Source organism: Haplochromis burtoni, unplaced genomic scaffold (genome assembly GCF_018398535.1).
Source record: "Haplochromis burtoni strain Fernald_Lab_line unplaced genomic scaffold, NCSU_Asbu1 Contig_7, whole genome shotgun sequence".
Taxonomy (NCBI): Eukaryota; Metazoa; Chordata; class Actinopteri; order Cichliformes; family Cichlidae; genus Haplochromis; species Haplochromis burtoni.
The window spans coordinates 3,321,177-3,333,851 of NW_024582368.1; the positions used below are offsets into that span (position 1 = coordinate 3,321,177).

The window sequence follows — 12,675 nt, forward strand, 5'->3', positions numbered from 1 at the left end:
TGTCAACATCAAAGTGCCTGTTATGCACCCTGATGGCTTTTTAAGCTGCTTAAGGCTTCCTTGTGAGGGTTTTTTCAAATAAGAGGGTGATGTAACCTTGCCTGCTGCCCCAGCTATCAAAGTGAAATGGTTTGCACTTTAAATGGTTTTTCAGATGATATATAATTATACTCTGTGTTGAACTCATGTACTGTTACAAAATGGTCAGTTGTTGCTGGAGAATTTTCAGACCCCCTTTTCCTGTATCTCATCACAGATTACTCCACTTTAAACTCGCGATAGATAATTGACAGTTTGTTTGATTTTTTTTTTTGCCATCAAGCATTTACATGATTATAATTGCTTGCCTTTCATGTCTTTATTGTATTAGAAAGGGGGATTTTTAAAAAAGTTTTGCTCCACAATTAATGTTCGTGTTACATTTTCATTTTTATTTCTTAATTTTTTTTCTTTTTTGCAGATGCGAATCCTTGACAAATTTCCAATTGATGGAGGACAAAAAGACCCCAAAAAGAGAATAATTCCTTTTTTGCCAGGTGATTAAACTCAGTGTGCACACACTCGGCACTGTCAGTGTTGTCTTATTAGACATTTTGTTGTTCCTCCTACACACTCCATAGCATCGCCTACCACATTGCTTTGTTTTATTGGCTTCCATTCTCCATCCGGGCCAAATCATTTTGTGGTCAGCCATCTCAGTAGGAGGCTAGCAGAAAGGGATTTGTCTAATCTGATAAACTCATTGTGGGCCAGAGCAGAGGAGAGCAGTGAAGAGATCCTTTGTTAGACAAGCTGTGCTGCTCAAGTCTGCCCAGTGCCGTTCTGATCTCTCTGTAAGCCCACCATGGTGTGAACTGTATTCCTTTAAACCCCCAAATGGTTTGCATTATTTTTCTATTTAGTAGGCTTCATGCTCTTAGGAATCTCAGTCTCATAAGAGTTAGAAATTAGGAAATGGGAAAAAATGGAAAAGTGGATCCAGTTGCCTCACATTAGTCCCACTAGTTGAGAGCAATCAGCTCCAGAGAAGTTCTCCATATGTTGGTTGGAATTTTATATCTCAGTGTCAGTACCAGCTGAGCTGGAAAGGGATCGTGCTGGGATTTTATAAATGTCTAAGCCTAAATCATAGCACGATTGTTAAGCATTTAATCATAATATTTTTGTGTTTTTTGTTATATACACCTGACAGTGCCCTGCTTTTTCTCAGGTAAAGTCTTATTTCGCCGCAGTCACATAAGAGATGTAGCCGTCAGAAGGCTGAAGCACCTGGATAATTACTGCAAAGTAAGACAAAAGCTGCATGCCTCACTGTTTCCAGAGCTGGATTTTTCTCAACTTGTGTGCAGCACAATGCATCTCTTATTGAAGAGACTACTCATTTTTAATTTATATGTTGTTTGGAAGAGTGCTTTATCTCTGTCAGTGCTCTACCCTCTGAACATTTACCACAGTTTTTTTCAAGGCCTCAACATTTATCTCCCCTCCACCAGCCTCAACAGGAAAGCAACTGCTCTCTGTGCTTGTCATTTCCTGTCACCAATGTAAATAGGCAGCATATGAAGGAAACGAGGGAAATGGGGGCACGCAGGGGTAAAAACAAAAGAGAGACTAAGAATGAATCAGCAGACTTTAATTGTTGCAATGAGTGCAGATAGCTACCTGATCCTCTTATGCTTATTAGCCCACAGATGGGAATGTGGGGCAGGTGTGTTGCCAAGTGTGGCAGCAGTTTCTCATTTATTGGACCTGAAATGAATGAATGAAAGCACAAAGCTTTCTTGAAAATACAGATTACATGAGGGTGTCTTTTTAATTTCAATCAAACTGAGGTCTGTGTTTTTCTCTTTGTTTTAACCCTCTCTCTCTCTGCTCAGAGCCTTCTTCCTTCCCCTGCACACCCTCCACATCTCTGCCTGGTTTTCTCATGTGACTGGGTAGTGACTAAGTGTTATAAACCAGTTACTCAGTCCAAACTGACACACATTAGTGTGACCTTTTATTGTTTTTATTGGAATCAGTAGCTTTCTCCCACCCTTCTCTCTCCTAGGCTCTGATGAAACTTCCCACCCACATTTCCCAAAGTGAGGAGGTCCTTCAGTTCTTTGAGACTAAGTCAGAAGACCTCAACCCTCCCACAGAGTGAGTAACTATAACTATGTGCTAGAAATCACAAGCTGTTATTGAGCATTGGCATTGTATGCATGAACTGTTAGACGCCAAACATTGCCCTCTGGTGGGATGTGAACATTGGATATGGAAGCAAACTGAATGTGTGTGGCTCAGCAGCTGCCTTTAATTCGTGCTGACCCATCCTGATCCAGAGGCTTTGCTTTGTCAGGGTTGATTGATTGATCTGGCTCCGAGAAGCCCTGCTTTTTATTAATAATGATTTCTTGGAGGTGACACCTGATGCCAGAACAAATGGGGAAGGATCAGCAGTGTAACGACAGCACGTCGGAGTTCAAGTCTCAGGGCAGATAAGGCTCTCAGGCGAGCCATTTATCATACTCAGTTCAAAGTCAGAGTGGGAGTAAATCCGGCCTGGCTGCAATATCACTCATTGTCTACATTTTGTTCTTTCCGTTAGATTTATGTTCAGTCATATGTCTGGGATATTATATTTTTATCAGCAATGTAGGCCCATCACCTCTAACCTCTAATACCCCTGCATGTTAATCTCACTTCAAAGTGAGAGGCTCCCTTAATCTCAGAGACAGTCCAGCGTAGCTTAAATTGATATCTTAAAGTATAATACCCGCTGCCCAAGTTGTCTTTGTACTCCTGGGGTGGTCTGGGCAACTCACAGAAAACATGTTCTTTTTATGCTCTAAAATTATGATATTTAACACCCAGCTGTGAAACAAATAGTTTTTCTAAATATTTAATATGTTAAAAATGTAAAAGAACCATTCTGCTGTCCTGTTCGGCTAATTTATTTAATTACAAATAATGGTTTTAGAAGTGTTTATTTGTGAAACGAAAAACCTTGCCTGTAGATTTAATAGAGCTTCACTCACACTCACTGAAATACAATGAAATAGATGAAAGAGGTCATGAAAGCAATTAAAAATGCGTCCAATCAACCTAGAAAATTGGCCCTGTCATGACATTTCCTTCCACACCGTTCAAACATGCCCTGCAAACAGCCTCGATAGAGATGCACTGTTGCTCATGTCCAAGCCTGTTGATGCTACTGCCATCTAACGTTCAACAGTGGTCACTGCACAGGAAAAAAACAGGTACTGTTTTGCTTGTCACAAGAGGGAGCCACATGATTGGCTAAAAATTACAAGACGTTTCTATAGCATTTGGGTGAATGAAAGATGGTGCCTCATCCATCATAAATGCATGCCTCAGTCTGCGTTCAGTTTTTGATTGGGTTATTAGATTTATATTGATAATTAAATGTGTAGTATATTGGTGAAGTAAGCCTTGCAATCTTTTGAGTAAAGACACTAAAAGACACTACATATCTCTATCTATCGCTCTATCGATCTATCTATAAAGCTGTTTGGCTATATGGAAAGTTAGAAAAAAGGCAGATTTAATGAGAAAAAAACTCACCTGTGTTTATGCCTTCGGTTTTTTAACAATGCCATCGAAAAGGATTAACTAATATGTTGATACTTCTTAGACATCTGAATATTTCTTATTGTTAGGAAATCACTAAAAATGATTTTTCAGTGAGTGGTTGAAATGCAATTAAACAAAAGGGATTCTTACAGTGCTTTCGCCCAATTCGTTCAAATTATGATATCCTCTTTTAAAATATTTCCAGACGGTTAATGGCTGAGAGCCACTGTATATTTCACAAGAAAGGGGAACTTTCAAAGAAGCTTTGAGACAAATTTGGAGAGACAGATGTTATAAATTTGTATAATAAAAACATGTTATTGTTTTTTTTAGTAGTCTTACAAATCATCTTACATCCTGGAGTCCAAATTAGGTTGTGATAAGAAACATGCGGAAGACCTTTTGAAGTTAGAGTTCCTTTTTGAGAATGAATGCCAGTGGCTAAATATAAAATTAAAATTCAAAGTTTTAGTCATCGGTCTTTGAACACTTCAGTGTTTTAGAGTGATGCAGAGTTGAAAGTGGATGTTTCTGCTGTTTGAAACACAGCAATTTAACTCATTTTGACATCAGTTAGCTTTAAGGTATTTTGCTGGAGATAATACATTCTCCGCCAGCCTCTGTATTATTGTTGTTTAGTGAAAACTATCCATGGGCTGTATCTGCAGTGTGACTGCAGTAAGTTCCAGTTTATTAACCTCCGAGGGGAAATGTTTTCAGGACTCCCACCTCTGAGGCCAGCATCTACGGGAGTGTTGTGAAGTATAATTAAATGTAGTTAACAGGCACATATGCCCATAATGTCAATTTAAAATAGCATTTTACCTTTCATACAGACAAATTAAGTTTACACCACGCCATCTCATTTTTCTTTTCTTTTTTCTTTTTGTTAACCAAGGAGCTTGGAAACTATCCCGCTTCAATCAAGAGGGAAAAAAACAAAAAGGAGACGAGATACACCACCTGTTCTGTTGTATTTGTTCTTTCATTTATATAAAAGAATCACATACATTTAAAATATTAACAAAACAAATGGTAATAAAAAATAAAGAGAGAGTGATATTTGATTTTAAATTTCTCTTTTTGAACCAAGTGGTCCTATTCTAATATAAGAAGTCACCAAGAGGACACAATCACAGTGTTAATGTATGGGATGCAATACAATAGCAGCCTGCAGTAGTGATGTTACACACACACACTATATTTTAGCTTATATTATGCATAAGCTCTAAACAAATTCGGATTAAGATGTTATGATTCAGATCAGTCAGATTATCCAAGTATTATTCGTACGAGAATTTTGGAACATTTGCAAATTTCGATCATATCCAAGAGAAATTAGTATCAGAAGTTACAAAATCATTAAAATCAAGATGACGCTAATGATCCACAATGATTCAGAGGAAAAGCTCTGTTGGCAAAGGAAAAGAAAATCTAACAGCGATGCAAGAAATAAAATTGCCTCCATAAGGTGTGACTTTGAAGGTCAGACCTCCATCTTAACTTTAACTTCATTTAGTCACTTCAGTGAAATAGTTGAATTTTGTTTGAATTCTTATCACTTTTGCAGCATCAATTCAAAACATATAATGTTTTTGTAGAAAATCGGTGGCCCTTTTCTTCCTGATATATGTATGTGGATGTAAACACAAGCAATTTGGGAAGAAAATGTCCTGACTAATCTCCTTTACCTTAATTATAGTTGTTACATGCCAAACCCTAACCTTAATCTCAGCCAAAACACACGTGACAGCTTGCTTTTTGTACTTAACTGGAGGGTGAGCCCTCACATTGGGATTGCATATACAGAACATGATTAATACAACAAAAGGCAAAGGATTTTAAAAAGTTATGAAACGCAGTTGTTCTTTACAGCTTAAGTCTTAATTCGACATCATTGTTTCACCACAAGGAGAGTTATTAGTGGTTGATACACAGTCAAACTAACATTCTTTTAACCTGACATCAGTGTGTGATCATAGCCAAGCTTTGCTGGAGATTGGGGCCAGTACGCACGAGGTTGACTGCAGCAGTGTGTGTGCCTTTGTGAGGATTTGAGTCAACCTCACCACCGTTTTTTTTTTTTGTTACAGGATATGCACAGAAACGGTGTAGTAAGAGATTATGTGCAAATCACAACCCTATCGTAATGGATTGCTGCTAAATGATGTCGACCCATTGACTCTGGAGCTCGAGGTTACTCCTGCAGAGGTTAATCTGAGGTCGTGCAGAAGTGTCTGTGTGCTGAAGAAAGGCAGATACCTCAGTCCTCTGGCTTGGATGAAAAATGCGAGAAAAAAGCACTAATATCTTACACATTCCTTTTTTGTAATAGGCCCACCTACAAAGAGTTTGCAGTTATGTGCAAACAGATGGTCACTCCCAACTCAAGCTTCAGATGGATTCTCACGGGTTTGAATTTTTAATGATGTGTTCAGTGCTAGTGCGTTTGTCCTGCACTGTATGTGCGTCCTGGTCTGAATGATGAAACTAAAGCTTTATGGCTTGAAAAGACTATTTTTCAGCTTCTTGTGTATTTAGAGGTTGAAATTTACCTCTAAATACACAAGCACAGTCTTAAACTTTTAATAGTGTTTGGACATATTTTCGCTCCCCTTGCCTTCCTCTCACCTATTAGATTTTACTGGTGATAAGAGGAAAGTACACAAAGCCAGGACTGTGTGCTCAGTCTCCTCTTGGGAGAGATATTACTCCACCTCTGTGCTACAGGTCACAAGCAAGCAGGGCATGTCAAGAGTCTCCTTTATCTCCATTTTTCTTCCCCGCCTTGCTTCAGTTTCATCTCTGCCCAAGCAGATTTTGGCAAAATAAAAACAAATGAAGACATCTTTAAAATAATTAAGAAATATTTAACATCTATAACAATTTTACACATAGGAAAATCTGAAACCAATGGAATAACACACACTTTCCACATCTCCCTAGTACTGGGTTGGAGCCCTTTTTGCCTTCAGAATTGCCTCAGTTCTTTGTGGCACAGGATCAACAAGGCGATGGAAATATTCCTTAGATTTTGGCCATCCTTGAAATGATAGCATCACACAGTTGCTGCAGATTTGTTGGCTACACATCCAAGTTGTGAGCCTCCTAATCCACCACATCCCAAAGGTGTTCTGCTGGATTGAGATCTGGAGTTTGAGTGCAGTGAACTCATTGTCAGGTTCAAGAGTCAGTTTGGGATAATTTGAGCTTTGTGTTATTCTGCTTGAAGCAGCCATCAGAAGATCGGTAGATTGTATAGATGAACGTGGTCAGCATGCTGAGATAGAGCATTTAAAGGATTCTCAGCTGCAACTAAGGCACCCAAAGTGTGCAAAGAAAATGGACCTACATCACTATGAGCAGTGTGAATCGCTGATACATGCTTTTTACATGCTATTTACATTAAATTCTGACCCTACTATCTGAATGTTGCAGCAGAAATTGAGACTCATCAGACCAGGAGACATGTTTCTCATTTCTTTTGTACAATTTTTGTGAGAATTGTAGCCTCTGTCTAGAGTTCTTAGCAGACAGTTGCACACTGTGTAGTTTTCTGCTCCTGTTCTTCTTCAAGGTTTTGCATTTACAGATGCTCTTCTGCATAGACTGGTGGCGACGAGTGATTACTTGAGTGACTGTTGTCTTCCTATGAGCTCAAAGCAGCCTGCCCATTCTCCTCTGACCTCTGACCTTAGATGTGTTTTCCTTATAAAGTTGGGGTTTTAAAGTTTTCCATTGTTAGTTGGACTATGCATTTTTAATTAATCCACAGCTTTGTTTATGTGGCTTGGCGCAAAAGTTTAACTTTGTTTTTTGTTCTGTTCATCAATCTTATCGAAAGATATGACATTTATATTGCTGCTCATCATGAACGATTAATGATTTTTCTTACGCCGTCGAAATTCAGTTCATGGCCTTTTTGTTTCCGTGTCAGTTTAGTCAGTCTATTATTTAATCTTTTAATCAATCTATAAGCAATTCATTATTATAATTGTCTCATAAATTATCTGTGTTTACTTTGCTCATTCATCAGGGAAAAAGAGAAATTGTGCCGATATTATTTTATCACGAATATATATATATATATATATATATATTTTTTACATTATTTCATTATATAGATGTAAAACAAATGCAAAATAGCTTATTTGTACAGCAGTGTCAAATAATCTACTTTGAAAATTGCAGGGTTTTTTTTGGTAACTTGGTTCAATCAAACACTGAGTATTGATGAACAGACTGTAACCTGGCAAACGTTGGACAGGGTTTATCCAAACATGTGCTCATATCCATAACTGGCTGTGGCTCCAGTCCTGCTGCTGGCCCTCCATAGAGCCAGGTGTCTGCTCCCATCTGTGTCAAAACTCAACTTCTCCTCGGTGTTTTCTCTCTGCAAGTTAACTAAACCAGGGCATAACACTCAGCCCGAACTTCCTAAAATGGTCTGGCCTGAAATGTTTATGCATTTCCACTTTATAAACAAATTCCCATCAAACTGAATGGAGTAATTATGTGAAGTACCATCACTTGTGTGCCTGCATGCAATTAATGAAGCGTGAGTGCTCCAATTGAATCAACAAACCTATAATGAATTAATTAAAAACTATTCATCATTTATTTATTGCCTGTCTCTAAATGACAAATTTCCGTCAGTGTGAAAGAGGCTGAATAGAACAACGGTGACAATTGGAAATTAGGCTAATGACCTGTTCTGCTGTAATACGAGGTGGCCGTCACAAATCAACGCTCATTTTTTTGAGAGAACGCGTACAAATAAAGAAACCACAAACAGTTCAGGAAAGCATTTTAACGAATTCAACAGCGCATGCACTGCATTTAAAAAAAGAGAGAAAAAAACGCTTTACTTGAGTAAATTAAACACATAAATTTTCTATTGCTGTTACCTGCAGCTTGGTACTCTATTTGGTAGACTTTGCATGTGTTTTCACAAGTTGCAGTACACTGAGTGGGAAAAGTGCATATAGTATTTTGACAAAGTAAACATAAATATCCCATCTCTGCTGATTAAGCTCAGCGTTTTGAGCAGCGCAGTAAGCGTGGGTGCAGTGAAGGGATAGTCGCTGCTCTGTGACCTTCATGAGTGTCAAAGCACAGAGCAGGTTCATTGACACTAGCTCGCTTCCTTTCAGTGTTTTTTTCTGCAGTTCATAGTTCGGAACAGAAAGATGCTTTCACATCTTAAGATGAATGGGACTTAAAGGGGGATATGATACTGTTGTAAAGTCAATAAACGCTGTTCTGTTAAATAGAGGCAGCTGCATTCCCCTCATGTACAAAATATCTGGCTTTTTAACAGAAATATACACACATTGGCTAAAAGGGCCGATGGGTTCCTTTGTTGCTGTCCTTGACACACTTATTGTGCGACTCACTCATACGTATCCCACCCTGTCTCCCTCCCACTGGTAGTGGGTCAAGTTCTTCGTGCATTCTCAGCGAGGGTTTGGCTGATACTTGTGTGCCAACTGTACTTGGATGGTCCCGGGCAAAGATTCAGCTGTAACCAGTCATATAAATGCTCCGGCCTTTCTTGCTTACACACTCATTCTGACCATGTTGCTCTGCTGTTGTTTCTTTTGCAGAGACTGTGGAGGCTCTGGCAAACGTAAATCGGGTAAGAAAATATCCTTATGTTAATTTTCATGGGTTTTAAAAAAGTTGTACCGCTTTAAATTTAAAAGAAAAGGCAACTCCTGCAATTCTACCTGTCAAAGTCTTAAGGAGTCTTAGGCAGAACTGAAAATGAGATCAGTGTTTGTTGATAATGGAAAAAAATTGATATCTCTTGTGGGGGCTTAAGAAGATAGATGACCTCAGTAAGACGATAAAGATTTTAATATATCAGTAAATATATGATATTAATATTTTCAGCTTCGATAGCAATGCTAAATGTTTTTTTCTGCTTCTTTAATTGTAGAATTTGCTTCCTTTCATTGCCCCATGTGACAGTAAATTGATTATATTTGGTTTTAGGCCTCTCTGGAGACTAAACAATCTGAATCTCTCAATTAATCAAGAAAATAAGTTGCAGATTAGCTGGTTATGAAGATAACTGTTTGGGGCAGTTTAGAAATAAAACTATTAAATAAATAACATGTACATTTCTGGTTGTGCTGCTGTGAATTATGTGTTGTTTTCTTTTTTCCAAACTGTCCGCCATGAGTGTGACTCTGGTGCCATAAACAATCCTGTGGTATTATTAAATGGTCAGGAAAACAGTGTAATGTGGGCGAGACCACCTGTCTGTGCCTCTGCATTTGCATTGCCAGAATAGGCTGTTGCATTAATATTTTGTGTGTTAGAGTGCTGAGTGACTCAGCTGAGCATGGGGATACGAGCGTAGGAGGTGGCAGGAAAAGCATGAGAGGAGTTTTAGTGAACAGCTGTCCAGTTCTTGTGCATGCATCCACTTGCGTGCTCGAAGTCTCAGAATACCCGCACGCGTTACAAATTACACGTTCGTCCTGCAATCAGATGTAAAGTTGCTTTGGCAATCCCTTCCTGCAGTCTGCCGCAGTTACGTACGGCATAGCTGGGCTATAAAAGTCCCTAGGAAGTTAATTTTCTGTGGGTGATCCACTCTGAGGAAAAGCTGCACTGGAATTGTCACCAAACGAAATAAGACCCCAGCCTAATTTCATTATGCATTCCACGGTATTGAGGCTTTATGTAACAGTGAATTCCAGCTACATACTGGAATGGAAAAAATTGTCGTATTTCAGCTGTGTGTGTCTGTGCGTGTTGCCTGCATTCAGTCTGTGCAAGATATTAGATTGGCTTCCAGTTATATTCATATCAGTTGCCTGGAAAGTTTTATCATGTAGTAGCTGTCCTTTTTATTTTGAATAATTTAGTTAGATCTAAAATTGATCTGTTTTGCAGACTTTATTATATGCATGTATTTGTTCTTATTTTAAACATTTTTTTGGGTTCAAGTCTTATTAATCAAAGCACAGTAATACACTTTATATCTGGTACGTATGCTGGTTTGTTATTCATACTGTTTTAAGCTCCCCATACTTGATCTTGAAGCCCCCCAGTATAGTCCCCATGCTGGACATTAGTGGTTAAAGATGGATATTTCTCTTTCAAAGCAGGACAGCAGATAAGTGCAGTGAGTCTGTGGTGAATTTCTGCTGTAGCTGCAGCTTATGTATTCCATAATTACACGTTGCAGGTTTCCCTTAAGAGTTCACTGATCCCCTGCCTAAAACAGAGAATGTAACCCCTCACCACAAAACTTTGAGCGATTAGAGGTTTGATTTGGAACGCTGTTTACCTGGGAAGAGAAGAAAACAGGAACAGCACACTCACAGATGATCATTCACTTTTGTTTTGTCATCATCTTTGGCTTCGTGACAGTTCTGTCATCATTTGCTGTGTTGGGATTTAAAAAAATGTTCTTCTTCTCTTTTTGTGTTTTTTGGTAGAGCTGATACTAGATGGAGGGTAGTGAAAAGAAGTGTAGTGAAAGGAAATTGTGTTATATAAACTGGGGATCTCATCTGTCATGTGTTTTCAGTAAAATTCAGACCCACATCTCATTTCTTGTTTGTGACTCACGCTTCTGGAGCCCTGCAAGATCGAAGCAGTGATTGATTCTGCATCATAGCCCTGCAACAATCTACACGAGATTCAAAGAAAGCCATGCCATATTTTTTTTTAGCATATAATGGATTTGTCAGGGCTGACTGCCGATACTCAGCTGGTCAGCATGAATCACTGTTAGGTGAAGAGACACACTGTCAGAAGCGAACCTCTAAAGGAAACAGGATCAACTGCTGCTTACTGTGCTCATAGGATGCCGAAGTTCAGGAGCTTAAAAGATTTAGTATTTATGTGCGTTCAGAAAGAGAGCTGGCTGACCAGAAGACAGATAGAAATTGAGTAGGAAAGAAAGAAATGGAGCGCTCGAGGGTGTAGTGCATGTGAAAAGCAGCTGGAGAGGAGAGGAGGTTTACGTGGCAAGTGGAAACCATGTCAGTGCTGCGCAAAGGCCCAGTGAGTGTGTTTATGTGTGCAGACTTGCTGTCTTTATTTGAGCTGCAGGTCTCTCAGGACCTACGGGGGTGCATATGTGTGGATGAGGTTGTGTCTGTGAGGGAGTTTACATACTACATGTAGTATGCATGGGTGTATGCGTGCGCGTGTTGGAAGGAATCTGGTAACAAGTCAGATGGTGGGTGGGTCAAGAGGGCCGTGTGTTTGTTTGTGTTTGCAGATGGATGTGATTTTTAAACTGGCATAGGAAATCATTAAGGCAAATGAGGACTTCCAAACCACTTTAACAGCCGTACGCTGCTTCAGCAAGCTTCCCTGTCAATGACAAGCTATTGAATACTGGGCATTTTTGTTCAGTCGTACATAATTATGAGTCAAGCAGTACATGAAATGTGTTAAGGTTTAAATCAAATGTCGATCAAACAGATGTTTTTTTTTCTTAGTTGTTGTCATATAACAGCTCATTTCATGCACAGATTTCTAGGTTTGGTGTAGAATTTTTTTTCCGTTTCTCCTGAACTCTGGCCCCTGCAGCACAGAACAGATACAGTACAGGATGCACGGTTTCTGATAAGAGATCACTAGTGACAGTTCTTCAAAGGCTATACTGTTGAGGAAAAAAATTGCAAATGCATATTTTTTATTAGGATTTTGTGTAAGTAAAACCGAGGATCCATTATGTTTCTTTTTCCTTACGTTCTGGTTGTTCGGTGGTGCAGGCGTCAGATTTTCTACTGGAAAACCTGATGAAGTGGAGGAGTCTCGCTCATTAAATTAGCGGTTTGAATCTGATTCCAGTCTCTTTTTTTTCATATCAGCAACATCCAGTGAAGTTAAAGGTGCACTGTGGGTTGTTTTACACGGCCTCTAGTAGTGCTGTAGAGCAGTGTTTTTATGAGTGGGTCCCTGTTCTGTTGTTATCATGCGTATGTGGACAAAGATGCGGCTCACATGATACACAGCCTGGCAGTGATTTCATATTTTCCAATGATCAGCACTTGTTTTTGTGCACTTGTTTTTCAAGAAACCTATCTTTGTGCCTAAAAAGGCAACAACACAGAGTGAAGTAACACC

At 39.1% G+C, this 12,675-nt stretch overlaps 1 protein-coding gene across 2 annotated transcripts in view; it reads left to right on the plus strand.

Annotated features, from left to right (window-relative positions):
• Positions 1-12,675, plus strand: part of sh3pxd2ab (SH3 and PX domains 2Ab) — a 60,140-nt gene that overhangs the window by 19,808 nt on the left and 27,657 nt on the right. For both annotated transcript variants that reach the window (XM_005914137.2, XM_005914138.2), the window contains exons 3-6: positions 461-536; positions 1,211-1,287; positions 2,051-2,142; positions 9,183-9,214. In XM_005914137.2, the coding sequence (XP_005914199.1) occupies positions 461-536; positions 1,211-1,287; positions 2,051-2,142; positions 9,183-9,214 (277 nt within the window). The remainder of the gene's footprint in view (positions 1-460; positions 537-1,210; positions 1,288-2,050; positions 2,143-9,182; positions 9,215-12,675) is intronic.